The sequence below is a fragment of the Mercenaria mercenaria genome, chromosome 9 (genome assembly GCF_021730395.1).
Source record: "Mercenaria mercenaria strain notata chromosome 9, MADL_Memer_1, whole genome shotgun sequence".
In the NCBI taxonomy this organism is placed as follows: domain Eukaryota; kingdom Metazoa; phylum Mollusca; class Bivalvia; order Venerida; family Veneridae; genus Mercenaria; species Mercenaria mercenaria.
Genome location: NC_069369.1, coordinates 9,738,731 through 9,764,060, shown reverse-complemented (window position 1 = coordinate 9,764,060; position 25,330 = coordinate 9,738,731). Strand labels below are relative to the sequence as shown.

At 35.4% G+C, this 25,330-nt stretch overlaps 1 protein-coding gene across 1 annotated transcript; it reads left to right on the top strand.

Annotated features, from left to right (window-relative positions):
- The first annotated feature begins 11,985 nt into the window (after positions 1 to 11,985).
- Positions 11,986 to 12,804, top strand: LOC128559677 (trichohyalin-like). The gene has a single exon (XM_053552007.1). It carries the CDS (start codon positions 11,986 to 11,988, stop codon positions 12,802 to 12,804), a length of 819 nt encoding a protein of 272 aa, XP_053407982.1.
- Positions 12,805 to 25,330: the final 12,526 nt, after the last annotated feature.

The window sequence follows — 25,330 nt, the reverse complement described above, 5'->3', positions numbered from 1 at the left end:
CAATATTGATTGCTATTTCCCCCGGGCAAGAAATAACGATTTTCATGCAAAAGTCAGGGACTGCGAGTCATTGCGGAGTTTGAATTAAGATTCCCCAATTTTTATTTCCTGTTTTCGCATACCGAACCTAAAATTTTACTTTGCATTTAAATAAGCGCAATATTCTTTTTTCTAAGAAAATCCAGTTTTCGTCAACCTGTTATCGGAGAGAAAGGCGCAAATAAAAATAAATGATTTGTTTCTGTCATTCTTCCTGAATTAGAGTCATGTGTTTGCCTCAGTTCTATCTTATTCAAATTAATTACCTACTACTATTGTTTTCGTCACAAGCCTGGGTCATGAGTTGATATCCTACTCTGGGAACGTCATTTTTGTAATGCCTTATCTTTTTGAAACTTATCATTATTAAATAGCAAACGGTACTATAGTTTAAATCATGATAATGTATACAATGTATATATAATAATACACAGTTTAAATGTAGGAACACAACAACTGAAAAATATACTGAATATTACGCCGATTGGGAGATTATCCAAATAAGTTGTCTGTGTTATTGTTGTATGCATGACTTCGTTAATCCGATTGGTTTTTAAAGGAACCACACTTATTATGTTTGACTGTTAATTCTGTCTTTTGAACGAGTAGAATTGAAGGAAAAATAATTTGTCTGCTTAGCACAGATTCAAGGGCGGATCCAGGGATTGGGGCATTTTTTCCCGCTCGCTACGCTTGTATAGGTAATTCATCATTTGTTCTGGGTGAAAATATAAATATGCATTTTTCTCGCTCGCTATGCTGGCATAGGCAATTTGTCTTTTGTTTGGGTAAAACAATGCAGTTTTTTCTTGCTCGCTACGCTCGCACAATAAAAGTCCGTCAAGTTTGCATGAGCTCCTATAAAGCTTTTTATTTTACGTTAATAAACTTTAGTAACCCCTCCCCATAAAAATCCTCAGAAATCGGGCTTAGAAATTCCATTGCAAGAATAAGTCTGACGAGTCATTAAAACATGGACTATATGTAGCATGTTATTTGGGTTGATTTTATCATAAAACCTGTCCTTTTTCAATACCAAAAAAGCACCTCAGAACGCCAAGAATGCACCAGATGGATCTATTGTTTTCAAAATGTTCCGGTGGGGTGGGGTGGGGTAGGGAGGGGGAGATGGGGACATGCCCACGGACCCTCCTACTTGTTATTATATTTTACACCCCTTACACCAAATCCTGTGTCCGCCCTGAGATTTGTGAATGCCTAATTATTTTTTTTAGTTAAAAGAAGGAACTAAAACATACAATATTACTTATTCTTGCCAACCCGGCGGGGATTTCCGGTATCTTTACCGGTGCTGGAAAAGTCCATCTTACATCCCGGGGTGGAAGATGACTCTCGTGCTGTAAATGATGTATAAGAACTACATATATGTAAAAGATTTGTGCAGTAATTTATATTCTATTTAAAAAACGGAATGAAAATTCAATACCTTGACAGTTCCTATTGGTTCCTGATAGTATATTTCTCGATTCAAATCACGTTATTTTATCAAAAATTCATAACGTTACGCTGCAACTGGTAAAACAAAACCGGAATTAAACATTGTTGTTTGTTTTGAAACGTCATGACGTCTTTCCTGTTTACGGACGTTGGTTTCCCGCGCTTTGTTTAAATACAATGTACACTGCCATAAGAAGGAGTTCTAAAAAAGAAAGCTGTTCAATTGATTTTATTTTTATTATTATTTCTTGAAACCGGTATGCAAGAAAAAATTCTACCACTGGTTATAGGTGCAGGTGGAAATATCCGGCTCTCAGGTAACTGTTTAGGCGGCAACTCGGCAGAGAGCCTCGTTACCGCCTAAACAGTTACCCTCGAGGCCGGATATTCCTATCTGCACCTACAACCAGTGACAGAATCTTATAATATCGAAGTTCAAAAGTTGCCGTAGGCAATGGAAAGTGATTTAATCACACAACTGATAAAACCAGATACTGTTTTGTGCTTTATTATGTCTCTGCATCATGAGTCTGGTTTGTTCTTCGATTGTTCTATGTCTTGTCATAAACAGTTATTTTAATGTTAACATTTGACATAGACAATTTTTGATTGAATGTCGAATGATTGACGTGCTACATGTACATACATACAGAATATAGAACTTTCTCTATGTATCTGACCGCCTCTGTTTTCGGGTGGTAAGAATCGCTGACTTAAAATCACTCGTAAGTACTCACTGATTAAGGGGCATGGGTTCAATCCTTGCTACCGACCAGGTCTCTTTATGTAAGAAAGATTACAGCTTGAGTACTAGCACTTGATCTTTTCAGGAGGGAACGATTGTTGGGCAAACTGCCCACCTGACATAACTGAAATAGTGTTTAAAATGGCGTAAAACCCATCAAATCAAATTAAGTCCCTCGGTTGTCTTTTCTCATATATATGATATGTAACAGGAGCTTCCGCATTCACCATTCTAATAGCTAGTTCCTCGTTTCAACTTTACACATGTACCCGGTTAGTTATACACTTGTACCTCATTTAGTCTTTACACTAACTCCCCGTTTTGTTGAAACACACAATTCCACATTTCGTCTATACACAAACACCCGGTTTGTTACACATTCACCTCAGTTGGTTTAAACTCAAAATTCCCCGCTCTGAATGTGAAAAATATCATTGCTTAACAATTGAAGATAGCTTTAATCTAAAGCCTCGGATAATTTTAAGATCATAAGAATAAGAGTTGATAGAAATATGATAACTGTAGCTACAGTAATAAAGAAGTTCCCAGTTGGTAGGTTTATAGCTTACATCCCCGATTGGTTGCGTTTTCATGTATGTGTGTGTGTGGAGCACGCGTCTGCGTGCTGGGGGTTTCGTTTTGAGGAGGCTACGTTTTTGGTGCGTGGCATTCCCTGTTTGATATTTTTCTTTGTTTTTTATGTTCTGACGACGATTCTGATTTTCATACAAAGCGTAATTCAGCCGAAGTTGGAATGGTCGTTCTCTAAACGTTTTTATATTCTACAAATAACAATAAATGTATCTGTCAGTATAACGGTGGCATTACGTTTCCCTTGATGAAAGACTGATTTCCAAAGGCTGAAAATAAGGACATCACGCTATATTTCTCTCAGACTAATAGGATGATGTCATTTTAAACTTGAATGAGCACTTCATACATAATTTTTCATTATTCAGCATATACCGTTCTGATCGGGAAAGTTTGCTACAGTTGCCTTGGTAGATTTACGCTTTTACGTAAGCATTTTTACAATCGGAAAGATTACCTTCTGTGTCTGGTAATTGTCAACATCAGAAGAATAATGAATCTGTATAAAACCCTTCTGTTTATTCATAATACTTAAAAACGTGTATTTTTCTTTTGAGTTTAACGTCACAGGTCATATAGCGACTTTTCAGCTTTTCGTGGTAGAGAAAGACTCCAGTAGCCCCTCTGGGTAGTATTACATCATGGGCGGGCACCGACCTCCTGTAAGACTTCTCACATGAAGAATTCTACGCTCAAAGCAAGGCTCGAACCCACATCGGTGAGGGTCAAGTGATTTGAAGTCTGCGACCTTCACCATTCGGCCGTGGAGGCCCGTTATTTTCGTCTTTAACGATTTTATGTAGTGTTTTACTACTTTACATATCTTTTTCACAGCTGCTTCTACGATTTCACGCATACTTACGCAAAACAACAACAAAACCACTTTAATAATTATTTAAGTCAGGTCACTTGATAAGTAGTTCTTAAATCCCACCAGGACTGAGCTATTTTGATATCCGTCTTCGGACCCTTAAGGGTGTTTTCCTTGTTGCTGTCTTCTGCAAAGGCATTGAATACATGCGTTTTTGCAATTATACATATACAAGTGCATTTTTTGTGTTTTACATTACATACCTTCCGTTGCCTTTGCGTATGTTAGGGTTTCACCTGGCGGGGATAACTTTTATTTACACTGTCCTGTGTCTTTGGAAAATGGTGGAGGTAAGAGTAAGGTTAGGTGCACCATAAACCGTTTGCGTGCTGTGGGTTTCGTTTTGAGGAGGCTGCGTTTTTGGTGCGTGGCATTCCCTGTTTGATATTTGTCTTTGTTTTTTAAGCTCCTCTGTGGTGGTTTTGCCAGTGACCGTTCCAAGGCGGTGCCGCACTGTGTTCCTTTATTTGTTTGTTTTGTCCTTGTGTTTGTTTTGTAAGTGTGTGGTGTAGTGTGTGTGTTGATCGTGTTCGCGCCCGCGTGCTGAGTTTGCGTTTGGGGAGGCTGCGTTTGTAGAACGTGGCTTTCCCTGTTGGATATTGTTCCTTGTTTTTATGTATGAATAAAGTAAATACAGTACTCGTATAGGCATTTCCGTATCGATATTAGCATCATCCTGAATGTCTTTTACACGGGACTGTTCTGTTTTCATCTAAAACACATATTTATAATCTGTACAAATAACAGAAATAATACTTCTGCACTTAATTTTTGAAAATTCCTTTAAAGGTACAGATCCGTAGTAAAGTAAAAAACAAAGACAAATATCAAACAGGGAATGCCACGCACCAAAAACGCAGCCTCCTCAAAACGAAACCCACAGCACGCAGACGCGTGCACCACACACACACACACACAGAGCCAACACATCAGGACAAAACGAACAAACAAAGGAACACACACACACACACACACACACACACAAAGCCAACACATCAGGACAAAACGAACAAACAAAGGAACACACAAACACACACACACACACAAAGCCAACACATCAGGACAAAACGAACAAACAAAGGAACACAGTGGGGCACCGCCTTGGAACGGTCAATGGCAAAAACAACCGAGCCTGCAATATTTTCGTTTTTGTCATGTTGAGCGACCGTGGAGTTTCCACTTATTCTATTTTACTACATCTCGGTAAGTATTCTTTTCTCGCTAAATGATTCTAGCATTCTAATACATATACACAATCATGTATATTTAAGAGCACTCACACAGAATTTTATTAACAGAAGATAGCGTCTGTTATAGAATAAATCTACTAAGACTGTTTTTTTGCACGCATATCCCGCTTATGCCGAAGATTACAAATGACAAATATGTCAAAGTTTTCTGCGTGTATGTCACTCAAGACATAAGAGTAAAGCAAAAGTGGAATGTTATATGGAAGTATATTGTAAAAAGTGCTTATTCTTTGAAGACAGTACTATTAATTTGGATTACATGTAGAAATTCAGGAGAGTTGAAAACATGCGTTTCATTTTATCTTATTCCACCCTTTAAAGCGGTGCAAACTATCACGCACAAAAGCTTTATGTCCGTTCATGTATTTTTTTTTCGTTTTCCTAGCCGACGGCTGCGCCTTATGAGCTCTCGCAAATGTTTAAAACATGTTCAAAGGGTCATAGTATTGTCTTAATCACGCAATCTGACTCAACCTTGCAGGGTGGCATTTTCCTACAACAGTTAACATTTATACTGTGTTTTAAATAAATAGTCCATGTGGTTTCAGACGGACGGACGGACTAACAGATAACGCCAAACCTATACCCCTCCGCCTTCGTCGGGGAAAAATCTACATGCTACCCTATGAGTCTACAAAACCCCTGTAGCCTGTACCAGCAAGTATGGAAAAATGTTAATTTAGTTTGATTAGGGAACTAGAGTAAAGCATTATAACAATTGAGAGATTGCTTTCATAATTTCATTTAACAGATGCAGTTTAAGATGTTTTAAGTTGGCTTAAGATTTTGTATTTTGTTTTGTTTGGCTTTAACGCCATTTTTCAACAGCGGGCAGTTAACCTAACCAGTGTTCCTGGATTCTGTACCAGTACAAACCTATTCTCCGCAAGTAACTCCCAACTTCCCGACATGATTCAGAGGTGGGGGACGAATAATTTCAGACACAATGTCTATTATCAGATCGTCACGGAGAACATACGGCCGCCAGGAGATCGAACTCGCGACCCCGGGATCCGTAGATCTGAGCTCTCCCCATTGAGCTAAGCGGGCGGGTTTATTGTTGGCTTAAGAATTTCTTGATTTCTGATTTCGTAAGGGAGTTCATTCCACAACTTGAGCCCACAAACCGAGAATGACCTGTCATATAATTCTGATTTATCCAGGAATTTTGAGACGTTTATTTGTGAACAACTTGAGGCATCTATTGCTAGAATAATAAACGTTTGTTATCAATTATTCATGCTTTGCGGTGTCATATTATTATTAGTAATTTATAACTATTAAGTCACTCGTTTAGAGGTTGACAGCTACCCAAGTCCTTGAACATGTCCGCCGAGGGTGTCATTATATCAGCTTTAATGATTATCCTAACAGCATTATGTTTGAAGTTTAGACAATCCACCTGTTGTTTTTTCTTTTTTTTTTTTTTTTTGGCAGATGTACCCTCCAAAACAACAAAGCCATAACCAAATAGAGGAAGAATGTTTGAATTATAATATACAGGATTATTTTGGAAATATGATGAGTGAGTGAGTGAGTTAGGATTTACGGCGAATCGACATAAAATGGTCATATATAGCCGAGAAGAAGTCATATTGCAAATGCCAAATGTAAAGCATAAACATTGATGTAAAAATGTAAAGCATACCTAAATACATCCATGTAAAAATGTAAAGAACACTATGAATAATGTAAAACATGTCTAAAAACATCCTTGTAAAAATTTAAAGTATATCTAAAATCAGTTATGTAAAGATGTATATACGTATGTGTTAAAATATCAGCTGCAAACATAATAATATTGCAAGATGTAAATAAAAATATGAAATGTTAGATTTTTTTATATATTCCTATCTGCTTTAAAAACGATAAAATATTTCCGACTGAAACGTTTTCAAATAACTCTTTCAAAGATTGAACAATATGAGTAGTGTTATTTTATGTGAAAAACTGATACCCAGTTTATACATCTGTTTATTCGAAGAGTTTAGTGGTTATCAATATAGATTCCTAACGTTTGTTGAGTTTCTACTTGTAGTAGTGTTTTACCATCATATTAAATATCAATTTGTAGTGTTATTGCGTGTTTTTTTTTTTTTTTTTTTTTTTTTTTTTTTGGTACAGTACCTGAACTCATGACTTCTACATTAATCACCATACTGTTTTTACCACATTTTGTGAACTCATATGCACTTTTTTCGTGGGCGTATTTCGTTGTTATAAACACACCACTTTCTTAAATAAAAAATATAGCACCAGCTGTCTCTAAATTATATATATTTGTATGCCAATTATATTTAACTTGTAACCATTAAAACAGATTGTCTTGTTGTCTATACTTTCGTATAGAAATGTTTCACAGAGCCTTAAAACTGATGTTGAATTGTTAAGAATGGTATTTAACTAATTAACTTTTGAATTTCAGCGCATAATATTCAAGTTAGCTATACAGACCACGATGCTGATAATCTAATTTATATGATAATATAAAACCTCACGAACATACTCAAGATTGATTTAAAATTCGCTACATTCTGACCTAGCGAAAATACCGCTTATCTGCCACGAGGAATATATTTAATAATAGATAGGATTTATTTCACATGCTACTTACATTTTAAGAAATATCTTATGTTGAACATGTTCACATGAATGTACGTTTAAATGGGTTTTGTAGCGCTGTTAGTACAACTTTATTATGATTCAAACAACACATGGAAAATAGTTTAATGTAAAGCCGTTTTGCTTACAGAAATTTAGACAACTAAAAGTGTATAACAGGAACAGTAATTGAAACCACTTAAGGTTAATATTTTGATGGAAAGAAGATGCCTTTGGTTCTTTCAATCTGAGCTTTTGTGGCTTCAGACTTATTTTACAATGTATTAGAACTCTACGTTGTAGAGCTTGATTTACTTCGGCAAAGGAAAACTAGAAAACATGGCCTGTTTTCTATGCAAGGTACAACAGAGAGAAAGCTCTTATTTCTATTTTAGGCACTGAAGAGCGCAGTGACACAAGCATTTACAACATGCAAAAAAAAAAAAAATTGAGTTAGGTTAGTTACCCGTAAAATCGATTAGAAAAAGAAAATATTTCAAATTTTCGAGGATTGTGTTTTTTACTAATTACTTATCTGGTATTGTTTATTGTTTTGTATTGTTTTTATAGTAATGTGCCCGTAACCATCTACGTACAGTATTGGCGCTTGTCTGCCTTCCTGGCAGAGTAGCGGCAGTGACGCTGGCACATTGGAAACTGTTTTGAGGATCGTCACTCTAATGTAACAACTGTCGACGACTGTTATAACACGTGGGTGGTCCGAACGTGGTCAGTCTGACGTATTCCCAGTCTACTGTAAAGTTAACGTTGTTGCAATTTAGTGTTTGTTCTTCTCGTACAACTATAATTATGTCCGCACTACACGTGTAACGTTTTGTTTTTTTTTCATTGAAGCAATGCTACAGTTCGCACGCGCTAAATTTGACTCAGTCTCATTGTTTTGCCATTTAGATTTCACTACATTTGGCTTTATTCTATTTGTTTCCAATAACACTGTCACCAGAGGGCACGATTTGTTACAAATGTACGCGCAATTCACGTAGAACGGACAGTATAAGCGCTCTGGCTTAATAAACAGTTGAATGTCTTTGTGCTTTACAAACTTCGTAAGATCTTGGGTCATGGTAATTTTCCAACTGTATTTGGTAAAATTATAAAACGTTTTATAAAAAGAGGTTACGACCCAACTGTTTTGAGACAAACCGCATGTTTAGTGTTTAACCCGTTTACAGTTGGACACTACGCTTCCCTCTTTGATTGTGTCTGACGGAAGAGGCGGAGGACTCTATGATAAGCAGTTCTTAAATCCTACCAGGACTGAACTGTTTTGATATCTGTCGTAGGGTAAAATAACGGTACATGTGAATCTCTTTAAAGTTTTGGTTATTTTATTTCATTTTCCTGTTTTTGTCCCGTCTGGTGTTCCATACTTTTGCCAAAATGAATGGTCCAGGGGAAATAAATCATAACCTCCTATATTAATCTTCCCAATATTTTGGCATGTGATTTATTTTAACCAAGCACGATCTGGTCACTTCAAAGGTCAATCTTTTGAAACATAGATATTTTCATACTCTGCAAAATAAACCAAGTATCTTTGAATATATTACATATATATTCAGGTAAATACCATTTCTGTACTTTGCAAGTATATATCTTGTTGTGTCTAATATATTGTATTGATATGTAATGTATTTAATACATTATTACGAGTTTAAATGTACTGTGTCGAAAGCGGTCAGTTACGCGCCACCACACCTTTTGAAACACTCGTTTGTTTACATTTTTGACAGCTGTCATCTGTCAAATGACGTTTTACTATTTCTCGCTTATATTTACTATTTGTTGTTTTATATTTTCAGATTACAGTTAATTCTTGGTAATAAAACAACATCGTGTAATTATCACCAATAAACCCATTATTGAACTTATTAAATTGTTTTGTCATCCGACCCACCCTCAATGAAACTGCCACATCATGTAGCCGAGTCAACTATATAAGTGTATAGAAAGAAACTGAGCTGGTTGAGGCGAAGGGGTGACAAATGGCGCCCAACGTGTTATACTTATGGGTTGCCTTGGAATATAGCAAAACGAAGTTAATGTGAAAGCTATAGGAGATTTACCTCCTTAGTATTAATGACCTACTTATATAATGGATAGCACAGGCACTTTGGATTAACCGGAACATTATTCAACAGGGCCCTGCCTGTTACTTTATATGGAATTATCGGTGCACCGCGGATACATTACAACAGGATACCAGAACTTCAACAGGATGCGAGAACTTCAACAGGATACCAGAACTGAACTTCAGCAGGATACAAGAACTTCAACAGGATTCCGAGCACAGGATAGGATGGAATTCGTTTCGTGTTTGTGCACATAACATTAACTTAAACAAATTTGTGATATATACTGTGTGTATTGTTATTAGTGATATTGTGATAGACCTATAAGGATTTATATTGTGAAAGATGTACAAGGTGTGGTGAGTGACTTTATTATTTACCCATGTCTTTATTATGTTTATGTATTTTTCCAACAAGTTTATGGTGTAAAATTTCATAGACGTTGTCGTGCGACTTTCTGATACATTAGTTTTCATTGATATAGATTTTTTTCATCTGAGCACATTCACATTGTTTAAAGCCTTGTTGATTAATATCAAATTAATCAGTCCTATATCTATTGTACGATTTATATAATCAGTCCTATATCTAATATATGAATTATACCCTATAATATTGAAAAACTAGTTAGAAGCCAGACAAGTAAAGACCATAGTTGAACTTCTCTGTACAGCGCTGTATATTCATTTTTATATCAGTGTACAAACGGATTTTGTCTGTTTCTACAAAGATATAAATTTTTCCCCATATTAAAGTGTCCATTCTGTTGTGTATTCAGTAGTTAAAAACTGTTTGTTAATTACCGGTAATACATCGGTTTTGATCAGACAGTGACTTAGCCGTTCTGCGTTAAATTTTTGATCAGCCGTAAAATCAATATTCGCTGTTCCGATACACGGCTTAATTTTAATCCGGTCGATATTTGACACAGTATTAAATAACTGCCTCGGTTGCACAGTGCGTTAGGCAGCGGCCTTCCAATCTCGCGATCCCGAATCGATTCTTGACAGCGGAACATTTTTTTGCTCTTTTTTTTCTTTTATTTTTTTTTTCTCACCGAATACTATATTATATATACATACAATCAAATACATGCAGATATTTTACCACACACATAAAATAATACCAAAATGAAATAAACTATACATAAAAAAATATTACATACACATACAAAAGTGAAAGGCAGCTGAAGTACTTAGAGTTATAAAGAGATAGAATTTTTTTCTGAAATATACAATATTGAATTTCAAGAGCTTGAATCATTGAAATTTGAAATGATAAAATAGAAGTGTGGTTGAAACGTAAAAAATTTTGAGGAGAACTGAAAATAAGATAGTTGATACGTGTTGAGAACTGAAAATACGATAATTGATACGTATTGATAACTGAATATATTTGAAAGGGAAATAAATTGTAAAGGTTAACGTTTTGGAAGAAAAATGGAACTAAATTGAAGAATAACAGAAGTGAACAAGAATTGAAATAGAACTATAGTGAAGCAGGAGTGAAGTGAAATATACATATATTGTAGTAGAATTGAAGTGAAATAGAGGTGAAATGAAATAGAACTAAAAGTGAAGCATAATAGAAAACTGAAGTAAAAGATAAGTGAATAGAAGTAAATGTGAAGCACAAGAGAAAAGTGCAGCAGAGGTGAAATGAAATAGAACTAAAAGTCAAGCATAATATAGAAAAGTGAAGTAAAAGTGAAGTGAATAGAAGTAAATGCGAAGCACAAGAGAAAAGTGCAGCAGAGGTGAAATGAAATAGAACTAAAAGTGAAGCATAATAGAAAAGTGAAGTAAAGTTGAAGTAAAAGTGAAGCACAAGAGAAAAGTGCAGTAAAAGATAAGTGAAATAAAACTAGAAGTAAAGCACGATTGAAAAGTGAAGTAGAACTTAAGGTGAAGCAGAACTGATACGTGAAGTAAAGGCAAAGTGAAATAGAACTGAAGTGAAATAAAGGTGAAGTGAAGTATAACAGAAGTACTGAAAAACTGAAGTGAAGTACAGCAGATATGAAAGGAAGCTTAATGTGAAGTATTACTGAATATATGGTGTACATAAAGACACATAGTTCTTTGTGAATAAAGAATAAAGTATTTGTCTGTGGAAAATAGAAATTTAGGAAGTTATAGTTAGTGAAATGACACTGAAAATTAAAGGAGCAAATAAAAAAATTGAATACTATGGTGAATAATAGGAGCCATCTGTAGAGTTTATACATACTTGATATAAATCGTGATTACTGCATCGACTGAATAATAGAAATAAAGTGTTGCAACATTGTGATATTGTTTCAACTTCAAGTGCTGTATAGAATTATTTGAATTCGAAATGGCTGAATATTTATCAGAACGGGAAAGGAGAAAGATAGAAAGACAAAGAAGGAAAGAGGAGGAAGAAGAAAGAAAGTTGTTAGAAGAACTAGATAGAGAGTTGAAAGAAAATCAGGAGAAAGCAACAAGAGATTTAAAATTACAACAAGAGATGATAAGGAGAGAAAAACGTGAAAAGTTAGAATGGAGGAGAGAAATTTTACAAAAACAAAGTCAGTTGAAAGAATTGGAAGAAAAGAAAACACTGATTGAAGAGAGACTCACATTAATGGATGAACATCCAGTTATCAATGAGGATGTCGAAGGAAGCCATATTGATAATATATTACCACAAAGTATGGTGCATGATTATTCCCATAGGGATGAAGATTCAAGTGATGAAAGGAGTGAAGAAAGTAATCAAAGTGACTCTTCATATACTACCCTAGATGAATTAGATAATGAACAATTAGTTAACCTAGGTATTCCAAAAGACACCAGTTCCTTCATTGATAGTCACGAGACTAAATTAAGGACAATAGAAAGAGAAATACAGTGGTTAGAAAGCAAAGAAAAAGAATGTGAACAACAAAACATAGAACAAGTTCAACATACAGATAAAATCGCATCGGGTTACAGACAAAAAGATGAGAGTTTAGAAATGAGTCATAGAAACATAACACTCAGAAAACAGATTGAGGTCAGAGATAAACCGATAGAGAACAGCAAGCACCATATATATGATAAAGACTTAAAAAGAGAAGATGTTACATATAAAGAAGATATGGAGTTCAAGGAGAACCTAATTATGGTGAAAGACCCGAAGAACATAAACTGAAAGAACAGATTGAACAGCTACAAACACAGAAGATAAAGGTTGAAAATGAGATAAAGCAGAACAAATTATTAAAAGACAAACAAAGAAAGGAAATGGAAAGGAAAAGGTAAGAAGAGTTAAAGATAAAACAGGAGATGGAAAGGAAAAAGGAAGAAAGGTTAAGAAAACTGAAAGCTGAAAAGGATAGGTTAGCAAAGGAATTGAATCAACAAGAGAATACTCTACGTAGTCTGAAGGAAGAAACCGAGTATGAACGAAAGAGAAAAGCAGAAAGGCAAAGCAAAGATAAGACAGAAATTCGACAGGTTTTGAAAGAAAAAGATCATTGGAAAGGAAAATTACTGAAACCTACGATACCCAACCTTACAGAAGATACATTTGACGAGTGGAAAATTGAAGTAGAAGTGATCATGAATTCAGGCCTATATGAAGAAAGTATGTTACGACAAGCAGTAAGGAACTCCCTTTGTTGCCAAACAAGAAAGATTTTACTCACAATACCACCGTCAACTACTACAAAGGAAATCATGAACAAGTTGGAAAATGTTTATGGCAATGTAAGATCAGGTGAATCAGTGTTAGCAGAGTTTTATATGTCTAGACAAGGAAGAGATGAAGGAATAGCAGAATGGGGAATCAGGTTAGAAGGCATTATCCAAAAAGCAACAGAGAAAGGACACATAAAAGAAAGCCAAAAGGAAGAAATGCTAAAAACAAGATTTTGGAGACAGCTTTACAGTGAAGAACTTAAGAACGCAACAAGAACGTATTTTGAAACTGCACAAACATTTGAAGAATTGAGAAAGAAGGTGAGGGTAGAAGAGAATGAAATGAAAATTGCCCGAGATGAACCTATGATAAATCATACACCATTAAAGAACAAGCACAGACTAAGGAGCAGAGGGATATACTAGGGGACTTAGTTGATAGAATGAAACATCTGGAAACAGAAATAAGTAAGGCGAAAGTAACAGATAACGAGAATAGAAGTAGATACAGAGACTACCATAGAACAGACAAAGGATATAACAGAAAAGACGACACGTATGATAGAGAGAGGAGATATTATAGAAGGGATAGATATGACGACAGATATAATAAAGAATATGCAAGAGAAAGAAGAAGTGACGACACATACTACAGAGATAATAGAAGAAGAGACGACGATAGATATAACACAGGCAACGGAATAGATAGAAGACATGGCGACAGATAAAGTGATTATAAAGAAAGGAGAAGATACAGCCCACGAGATAGGAGAAATGATAGAACTGATTATTTGGACCAAGACAAAGAAAGAAGATACTACAGAGATTACAGGCAAACAAGTGAGAAAGAAAATAGAGATAGAAGACGACTTGACAATGAAAGAGAACACAAATATTATGAGGATAACAGATCACCAAGTCATCGAGATAGTGGATACAGGAGAGAACCAGGAGAAGAAGGAGGCTATAGATATAACAGAGAAGAAAGAAGACAAACTACAAACAATGAAGACAAAAGTAATAGTAATGTAAATGCTGAAAGGAAAGACAGGGATAATAGAGAAGAAAAACACAGGAATTATGAGAACCAGGATAAGAAGAGTTCTTTAAACTCTGTCGGGGAGCAGATAGGAAACAGTGCAAAGAATGAATGCTCCAGGAAAACATTATTATATGAAAGGATTGTTGGTAGCAACAACGCTGGAGAAATTGAAATAGAAGTAACATACACTAAAGGAATTGTAAATACAGGTTCCATGATAACGACAATGTCTATAGATTTTTACCATTCTTTAGAAGAAAAACCACCACTTCTTCCATTAGATCAGTTCAATCTCCAAATAAATGCTGCAAATGGTGAAACAGTGCCTTATTTAGGTTATGTAGAGGCTAGAATGACTGTGCCATTTTTAAAAGATAAACGGTTTGATGTACCAGTGCTAGTTGTTCCAATGACAGATAACAATAGAGATATACCGATAATTATTGGAACAAATTTTATTCGCCTATGTGGAAAAGAACTAGACAGTACAAACACAAATGCAGATCTTCCTGAGGCATGGAATATGGCAATACACAGTTTGACAGATGATTCAGCAGGCATTGTGAAATCCACTCAAAGATATACTCTACATCCGTATCAAACCAGAACCATTACTGGCATTATTCGGAAAACAAAAATAGTAGAGTCCGCTGTTACTGAACCATGTTCAGATGATCATTGCTCTAGCAGAGTCAGTGTTTGTCCTCGAGTAGTAACGTTAGCTAAGCCTGGTAAAACAGCGAGAATACCAGTGCGAGTATTTAACCTCTCTGCAAAACCAATATCCATAGCAGCGAAATCCAACATATGCCAGCTACATGAAGTAACAGGATTACGTGAAGCACCAATATTTAACAAGTCAGACGCTATAAATCCGGATAATGTTACTGCTTATCAGCAAAATGTCAATGAGAAAGACAAAGAAGAGCCATATGGAGTGAAACTGAGTAATACCAACCTATCTTCAGAAGAGAAAAACAGAGTATATGATATGTTTTCAAAATGGCAACACATCTTCTCAAAAGGTCCAACAGATTTAGGACATACTGATTTGATAGAACATGAACTCCATCTATCTGATGAAAAACCATTTAAACAACCACATAGAAACATCCCACCTGGTTTACTTGAAGAAGTTCGTGAACACCTAAAAGAAATGATAGAATGTGGGGCAATACGTCAATCCAGCAGTCCATTTTCATCCAATGTGGTTATTGTAAGGAAGAAGGACGGCAGCATTCGCTTTTGTATCGACTTTAGAAAATTAAATGAACGTACAATTAAAGATGCTTATTCCATTCCTAGGATCGAAAATACACTTCATCTTCTCTCTGGATCAAAATACTTCTCAAAACGTGATCTAAAGACAGGATATTGGCAAGTGTCCGTCAAAGAAGAAGACAAACCCAAGACTGCTTTCACGGTAGGACCGTTAGGTTTCTATGAGTGTAATAGAATGCCTTTCGGACTTACAAACGCACCAGCAACATTTCAGAGACTGATGGAAAGATGTATGGGTGATCTCATCTTACGTGATTGTTTGATTTATCTTGATGACGTCATTATCTTTTCTTCAACCATTGAACAACATCTTGAACGGATTGAAGCTGTTTTCTCTAGACTTGCTGAAAATAATCTGATGTTAAAACCAAGCAAATGTGAATTCTTCCAATCTTCCGTAACTAACCTCGGACATGTTGTCTCTAACCAAGGAATACATGCAGATCCTGAAAAGATTGAAGCAGTCAAATCATGGCCAAAACCAAAAACAACCAAAGATGTTAGAAAATTTCTTAGCTTCACGGGATACTACAGGCGATTCATTAAAGGATATGCCTCCATTGTTAGACCACTAAACGACCTTCTCATCGGACATTCTACCAAAAAGAAGGAAAAATCAGCAAAGAAAAGAGTACCTTTCCAATTGAATCAAGAACAAGAGGAAGCATTTCATACTATCATTCATAGACTTACTCACCCTCCCATACTTGCTTATGCCAATTACCAGTTACCGTTGATGGTACACACAGATGCTTCGTCTACAGGACTAGAAGCAGTATTATATCAGCGTCAAGGAGGAGTTGACAGAGTTGTTGCTTACGCGAGTAGAAGTCTGAAGCCATCAGAAAAACATTATCCGGCACACAAAATGGAATTTCTTGCTCTGAAATGGGCAGTGACGGAAAAGTTTAATGATTACCTCTACGGTAACGAATTCATTGTGCTGACGGATAACAATCCCCTCACATACGTCCAGACAACGGCCAAACTAGACGCCACAGGACATCGCTGGATGGCTGCTGTCGCAGGTTACAATTTCACAATAAAGTACAGATGTGGAACACAGAACGCAGATGCAGATGGTCTCTCTCGAAAGTATGAACATGAGCTTGATAGTTATAATACTACAATTGAAAAAGATGTTATAAATGCACTTACCTTTTCTGCAACCGTCAGTAGACAACAAGCTCCTCTTGCCTACAGTATTCTAACACCTGAAAAATTACATGAAGTAGAATCGACAACATCTGTTGAAATCCCTGAAGATTTGGTTTCGTCAGAATCTCTATCTTCTAAAGACTGGAGAAAAGCACAACATGACGACAAAATAATATCACAAGTATATACTCACCTGAAGGAAGGAACTAGGCCATTCGCTAAGCGAACCTAGTCAACAGATCCTGGTGTCATCAAATACTTACGTGATTGGGACAAAATAGTACTTCGAGACAATGTTCTTTATCGTCGTGGAATCCTCAACGGTCAGGAATACATGCAGCTCGTCTTACCTGCAAATCTTAAGGAAGAAATTTTCAAGGCACTCCATGATGACTTAGGTCATCAAGGTCGAGATCGGACGACTTCTTTATTTCGTCAACGGTTCTACTGGCCAGGAATGGAGACTTGGATTCAAGATAAAGTTAGCCAGTGCCCTAGATGCATAAGAAGAAAAACATTACCCAGTACAGCATCTCTTGTCAACATCAGGTCTTCTGCACCAATGGAAATACTCTGTGCCGACTTCCTTAGTTTGGAAAGGTCCAAAGGTGGGTTTGAGAATATCTTGGTCGTCACTGATCACTTCACCAGGTATGCTCAAGCCTACCCTACAAATAATCAGACAGCAAAAACAACGGCCAGAATCCTATTCGACCAGTTTGTTGTACACTACAGCTTTCCACTACGAATCCACAGCGACCAAGGAGCCAACTTCGAATCTTCTCTCATCAAAGATTTATGTGACCTAGCAGGAATAGCAAAGAGCCATACAACCCCGTACCACCCAGTCGGTAACGGAAAGGTTGAAAGATTTAATTCTACATTGCTAAAAATGCTAGGGACACTAGAAAACCACGGGAAAGCAGATTGGAAATCTCATGAAGCTCCACTTGTCCACGCCTACAACGTGACTATCCATGACAGCACTGGATACTCGCCATATTTTCTCATGTTTGGACGTCACCCAAAACTAGCTCTTAATGCCTTTCATGGATTATCTTCAGATGACGACAACAGAAAAACACAGAACGAGTACGTCAGGAAGCTTAAGGAACGTCTATCCAACGCATACAGAAAAGCAGAGGAAACTGCAAGGCATGCAGCAGAGAACAACAAACGACGGTATGATATGAGAGCCAGATCAAGTACCATAGTTCCAGGAGACCTCGTATTGGTACGAAATGTTAAACTTCGTGGCAAGAACAAACTCGCCGATAAATGGGAAGACCCACCATATATAGTGGTAGAACAGCCAAACCCATATATTCCGGTTTTTGTAGTTCGTAAAGATTGTCCACGAGCCAGGAAGACCAGGACACTTAATCGAACTCTGCTGCTACCTTTAACTAAGAAAGTAAATCATACTTACCTGCAACATGAAAATAACAAGAATCAACCTGAAAATATTACAAACGATACTTACCTGAGCAATACAACAGAAAATACTTACCTCAATGACAGCGGCAACGATACTCGTCCAGCTCAACTTCCAGTGAAGGACATAACTTCTCCAACTGCCATCAAAGGAGTTGAAAAATATATTATACCTGCTAGAAGGCACTCTCCGAAGGCTAATGAACATTCTGAAAGTCGTCATTCATCCGGTGACAAAACATACAGACGACCAATACGAGCGAGACAAATTCCAATATGGCAACGCTCGAACGACTGGGTTTTTAATTAAGTGAATCTAAGTGTGATATAGACAGTTGTTAATATGATAAACAGACATATAAGTTAGAAATATGAGTGTTTGACTAGATAAGCCTTGATAGAAGTAGAAGAGTTGTGTTTAAGAACATAATAAAGGACTTGATATTTTTATCAAGTATAAGCATGGGTGATTGAAATTGAATGTTGACTGAGCTGTGAACATGTACTTATAACTTGTGAAATATCTTACAAATATGGGATTACATTTGATGCGAGGATTGTATTAAAAAGTATCACGTTGGATTAAGTCCACTTGAAACACACATACTTACCTCAAACACACACTATGCCTCACACATGTAATTCATAATGATATATACATTTTCATTTATACACCATATAATATTATGTATTCTACATTTTTATCTTTTGTTATGTTATTTGATATTCCATATGATGTTATCCGTGAATTAATTTATTTAATTCATTTGGTTCATTTATTTAAATGCTTATACAAAATGGTACTTTTCATTTTGTATGTTAAATGTCGGGACGCCATTTTCGAAGCGGGGGGAGTATGTCGTAGGGTAAAATAACGGTTCATGTGAATCTCTTTAAAGTTTTTGTTATTTCATTTCATTTTCCTGTTTTTGTCCCGTCTGGTGTTCCATACTTTTGCCAAAATACTCCAATACTTATGAATGGTCCAGGGGAAATAAATCATAATCTCCTATATTAATCTTCCCAATATTTTGGCATGTGGCTTATTTTAACCAATCACGATCTGGTCACTTCAAAGGTCAATCTTTTGAAACATAGATATTTTCATACTCTGCAAAATAAACCAAGTATCTTTGGATATATTACATATATATTCAGGTAAATACCATTTTTGTACTGTGCAAGTATATTTCTTGTGTCTAATATATTGTATTGATATGTAATGTATTTAATACATTATTACGAGTTTAAATTTACTGTGTCGAAAGCGGTCAGTTACGCGCCACCACACCTTTTGAAACACTCGTTTGTTTACATTTTTGACAGCTGTCATCTGTCAAATGACGTTTTACTATTTCTCGCTTATGTTAACTATTTGTTGTTTTATATTTACAGATTACAGTTAATTCTTGGTAATAAAACAACATCATGTAATTATCACCAATAAACCCATTATTGAACTTATTTATTTTTTTGTCACCCGACCCACCCTCACTGAAACTGCAACATCATGTAGCCGAGTCAACTACATAAGTGTATAGAAAGAAACTGAGCTGGTTGAGGCGAAGGGGTGACATATCTGTCCTCTGGCCTGTTTCGTCGGGCCCTTAAGGGCGTTTCTCTTGTTGCTCTGTCTTCTGAAAAGACATTGAGTACAAACGTTTTTGGTTCCTAACGTTTGCTTTTTATTTATATATATATACACGAGCATTTTTGTGTTTTACATGTCATGCCTTTTTGTTTCCATTACATGTGTTAGAGATTCACCTGGCGGGGATTACTTTTATTTACACAGTCTCGTATCTTTGGAACATGGTGGGGGTAAGAGTGAGGGAGGGTGCGCACCATAAACCAGTTTAAGCTCCCCAGTGGTGCTTTTGCCACTGACTGTTCCAAGGCGGTGCCTCACTGTGTTCCTTTGTTTGTTCGTTTTGTCCTGTGTGCGAGTGTGTGTGTGTTTATGAGTGTTGTGCGCGTCTGCGTGCTGTGGGTTTCGTTTTGTTGAGGCTGCGTTTTTAATACGTGGTATTCCCTGGTTGATATTTGTCTTTGTTCTTTAAAATTTAACAGGTGGATTTTTTGTCATATTACATATTATGGGTGTATAACGAACCTGTCAAATAAAAATATACATTTACTTTATTTGAAAATATTGCCTTTTTTACATGTGTTTACTTTCGTTTGCTGTTCAGTGTGTTTTCTGTATTTCTTGGAACTTTTTATTATCCTCGGGAAATTATAGGACATGGCCAATAATTCAATAATCCATGAATGTGACAATATTCATAAAAATGCAGATTACCTAGTAACCAGGATAGATTCATATTTATTGAAACGCAACAATTCCGTCTATTTCGTGTAATTCAAATGTTACAGCTGTAAAAAATATCATACCTGTTTGTCTCTGTCTTCCAGGCTTGTAGAACATTAACCTCTTTTAAGTTATTTTAAGAAGAAAAATATGGACAGATACTAGTACTCAGATTGTTTTCTCGCTTATCCGTTAAAGTCTATGAAAAAGTACCTGAAAAAGAATAATCTCATACGTATATGTGTTAACTTTCTAATATAGGCTGAAAAGAAATATATCATTGAATTTCCGTTTCCATGGTGACTACTTTTCTCTGATCGTTAAGCAACTAAAGAACTGATAACGAGTTTTTCGATGTCTGTGGTGATATTCTCCGATTGACTTAAATGTACTATCAGGCCGATTTTGTCACTTAACTTGCTGTCATTTCATATCTTTAAGTTATAACGAAGAGTGTGCAACAGAGATGATTAAATGTTTGGATATCTTGCTTTTGTAATTTCTTGAAAAAAAATATTAAAAGGCCTATATATCTGTTTCAATACATTTATTTATGAAGTAAGTATTTAATATGGAAAAGTCATGTATGCTTGCAATTATTATTTCCAAGTACGAGTTTGAAATTAAGAAAAGCGTTGAAACTATGTTACTCTAAATGACCCATGCGAAAGCCACTGAAATATAAAGTTGGATGTATCGGTCGCATGGTTCGTTTCACCAGAAATATTAATTTAGTTTACAATATCACTATTTTCTACAGAAATCCGGACACCTTCAAAATTGTGATTTGTGTATAAACACTAAATTATCGATGGAAATTGAAATACTAGGTATTATTGTGCAATTTATTTGACCTGTCAAAACTTGTTCCCGGCTTTCATTATATTATGTCCACGCTTATATAAGATTAACACGAAAGCCAGAAACATGTTTTGACAGGTCAACAAAATAGTACAATACAATTTAAACTGCCCGGTTTATTTGAAAACAATTGTGATAACCTATCTTCCCAGTGAAACCAAGCATCAACAAACATTTTCTTACATTATGAAAAAAAGGCATTTCAATAAATATTGAACCCTATTCAAACGGACGATTTATAAAATTTCTTGGGTAAATAATAACTCATACAGAAATGCTCAAATATACCGTATTTTCAAGATTTTTTTTTTCAATTTTACACGATTACTGACAAGTAAAACGACGTCATTTAAACGCGAATCTGTGATAATGTATTCATTTTTTCGGCAGCATGAAACCATTCTAGCATCAAATAGGGATCAGGTTGATACAATTGTGTAGAGGACACTTAGTTTAAATTTGTCGTATTGTAGTCGTTAACTTGGTTATTTACCATTTGCCTTCGGTTAGACATGTGCAGATTCATTTTTTTTTTTGCATATTACTTCCTTCATTTTGCCGCCAGCACAACAGGAGAGGTAACTTTAATCTGATACATGTTCTATCATGACCCTTATTACTGCTGCTTACTGCCCCACATTAAACATCTAGGTTCATATATGTTGAACATTTAAGAAATTGTGCATCCAGGGTTGCCCTATTTATTGGTAGCTGCGATTGAATAACGGTAATAAGGAACCAGTTTTGATGTTGTTTCATGTACGTATAGCAAGAACAGCAAGAAATTGAGAATTCTACTTTTTGGTATCTCTTCTCACTTCCTTGTTTTAATATGAAAATATATTTTTGAGTGTAACATTCTATTGTAGTTACGGTTTTTTGACACATTACAGTTATTGATACGTTGTTTTATTGTTAAGCTGCTATAAATTCTCTTTTAATCATGAAGTATCAGGAAGTTGTCTGCAAATTTATGTATATTAAATGCTTTCACGTTAGTACCGTTTGTATGGCGATATTCATGCAAAGTAAAAGGTTTCTCAAACATAACTATCAGAAAAACGCCCACCAGCTTGCTTCGACGTCCTTGTAATAGTCTGAAAGAATTGCAGTGTAAAATCATCCGGCAAAAAGAAGTATTACAATCACGTTTTCCTGTCTGTATTTTATATACACATGTTATAATTATGTCTCTACCGGTTCTAAAGAATGAATAATAGTTCAATGACGTAAGTTCATATTTTGAAAATAAAATACATTAAGCTTGTATAAAATTCATTTTTTCTTAAATTCATAGTCGACTTAACATTTAATCGATACTGGTTTCCGGTATAAATTAAGACATCTTGCTATTATTGTTGACTATTCGAGAAACAATTGAGCAGAAAGTTTAATGATGACTATTTATACCTCAAACGTTTAAAAGCCTCTATCTTAAATGAACTTAACCAATACAAAACAATTTTCATTTTGTAGAAATGACATACGGTCATGTGCATTATTTGAACAATAGGACTTGAATGCTTATGATTCCAATCTGGTAGGCCTGCTGTATGTCCCAGCAATACTAGTAGCTCTGAACCACAGTGTAAATAAGGATGATACAATGTCTGTTGTAATAATGTAATCACATTCCGATAGTACAAACGTCCTCAGTTATTACATCCATGAATGCTGAAAAAAGGCTCTGCCGAGTTCTATTTTTTCACGTAATACTTGTGAATAATACTTTTACATAACAATTTGACAAACCAATAGTAAGATATATAATAACAGATATCTTTCAATACTTTGGGGAAAATAGAAGTAAGGTTTCTCAATGTCATATTTTATTATCAATATTAAAGGTTTTTCACAGCCGTTAGATTGTGTCATCAATTGTTCCTGACAGTATTATTATTTCCTGCTGTTGTAATGTTTTATATTTTATGCCTTTATAAAACTTTATACAACACTTTCACTGCGTGACCTGAAAGTAGATAGGTTTTAAGTAAATCATTCTATTAATCAATGTCATTACTTCAACAGATACGGTAATCAACGACGAGTAACGGGAACCCACCATACAGAGCAACCATAAACTGTTTAATATATGATTCAAACAAATAAAGTTGAAACATGTCTATTGTCTGCAGAAATACCGGGAAGAAAGCATAAGTTTGTCATTTAAAATCTAAATTCACTTGAAGAATGGTTTTTTATTTCAAATATTAAAGGAAGATAAAACCTGACAAAAAGGTGAACTTTCAAGAGCAACCCAGGTGTTTTATTTCTGTTGTCGTAATATGTTATGACACTGAAGTTCATAAAAATATAACTGGCGGACAGAAACAAGCTCACACAAATTTGAAATCAACAAGTTAATTGAACAATTTCTGTGTAGAAGGGTAGCCATTTTTACCGGTTTCATTACGTTTCCAAAATTCATATCTTTTTAAAGAAAAATTATATAATTTTCTACTAGCGTCATGGCAAGTTTTTTTTTTATTATTTTTGTTCAGTATGTTAAACATTGGAAACAGCCCTTTTTAATAGAATATCGTGTCCATTAACATAAAGTAGAATTGCTTTTCTTAGTACACAATGTATGTTCTAATTTAAAAAAGAGCATAATTCTTAACATTTTGTAACACTTGCAACACAATAACAAAATAATGTATTTCTCCATTCTAGCATAAAACTTCTGTTTTTGTCACATTTCGGGGGTGTTTTAACAGGAGAGAAAACGTGTGTTAACAGAGAGATTCTCGCGCTCACGTGCTGTTATAACACCTTTTCATATGTGCGAGTCCCGTGGCAAAGCGTAAACGTCATTCGGCCCCAAAACGGATAATTCAAAACGAAATGACGTCAACGTAAAAATCAGCTCAGACATTCCCGCGCATTTCATGGAAATTTAATGACGTTGAGGTAGGATGTATTCATTTATAAGTATTTTTCCGCGTTTTATGCTAGAAAAGCGTTAGCGCATGTTCATTATGTGTTATAACATCTGCAGAATCCCTCGGGATTCGTGTTATAACATCTGCAGAATCCCTACATAAAAATTGCTTATTGGTTTTAATAGGTGTAAGCGTGTTATATAACATGGCACTTGATATAATTAAAATGTAATTTTGCACACTTACAAAAAAAGTTCAATGCACGTTCAAATATATTGTTTGTTTTGGGTTTAACGCCGTTTTTCAACAGTATTTTAGTCATGTAACGGCGGGCAGTTAACCTAACTAGTATTCCTGGGTTCTGTACCAGTACAAACCTGTTCTCCGCAGGTAACTGCCAACTTACCTACATGAAACAGAGGTGGAGGACGAATGATTGCAGACACAATGTTTTGAACAAAATACTGGATAATTCATGTTGTATTGCTTTAAACTTGATATACGTTATATTTGATCAAAATAAGCCAAATATAACTGTGATATGGCTGTAAAGTTAGTTAACACGAATGCAAGATGTTACACTTGCAACGATTTATTTTCACTGTAATTGCAGTAATTTATAACTTGGTCCAGTGCAGCATTATTTAGACTTTAACTGATGATAATGAACAACAAAGAAGTCTCATGAACAAGATATGAACCGTAAAAAGACATGAACTATAAAACTGCAAACATACAGGAATGTTACTCAAATACTAACATGATCCGTTTAGTACAAAAGAGCAAACATGGCAAGCTGAATTAATCTGTAGAAAATAAACAATCAAGCACATTTGTGTAGCACATAATTTTATAATCTTTGTTTTATATACTGTAATTTATCTTACTGACTGAATTGAATTTCACTGTTTATAAATTTCATTTTAAGTCCCCTGCCAAGCAGAATTTCTGGTCGAGTTAGTTTTTTAAGAACATCCAGCAGTGGTTGCCAGGCGATGTTATCAGTTTCAGGCCATGTGTAGACACCAGCAGTTCTGGATGCTTGTAGAAATCGTAACATCACATCTTC

Excerpts from the sequence above, each read along its gene's own strand:
- LOC128559677 (XM_053552007.1), top strand. The coding sequence starts at position 11,986 with ATGGCTGAATATTTATCAGAACGGGAAAGGAGAAAGATAGAAAGACAA.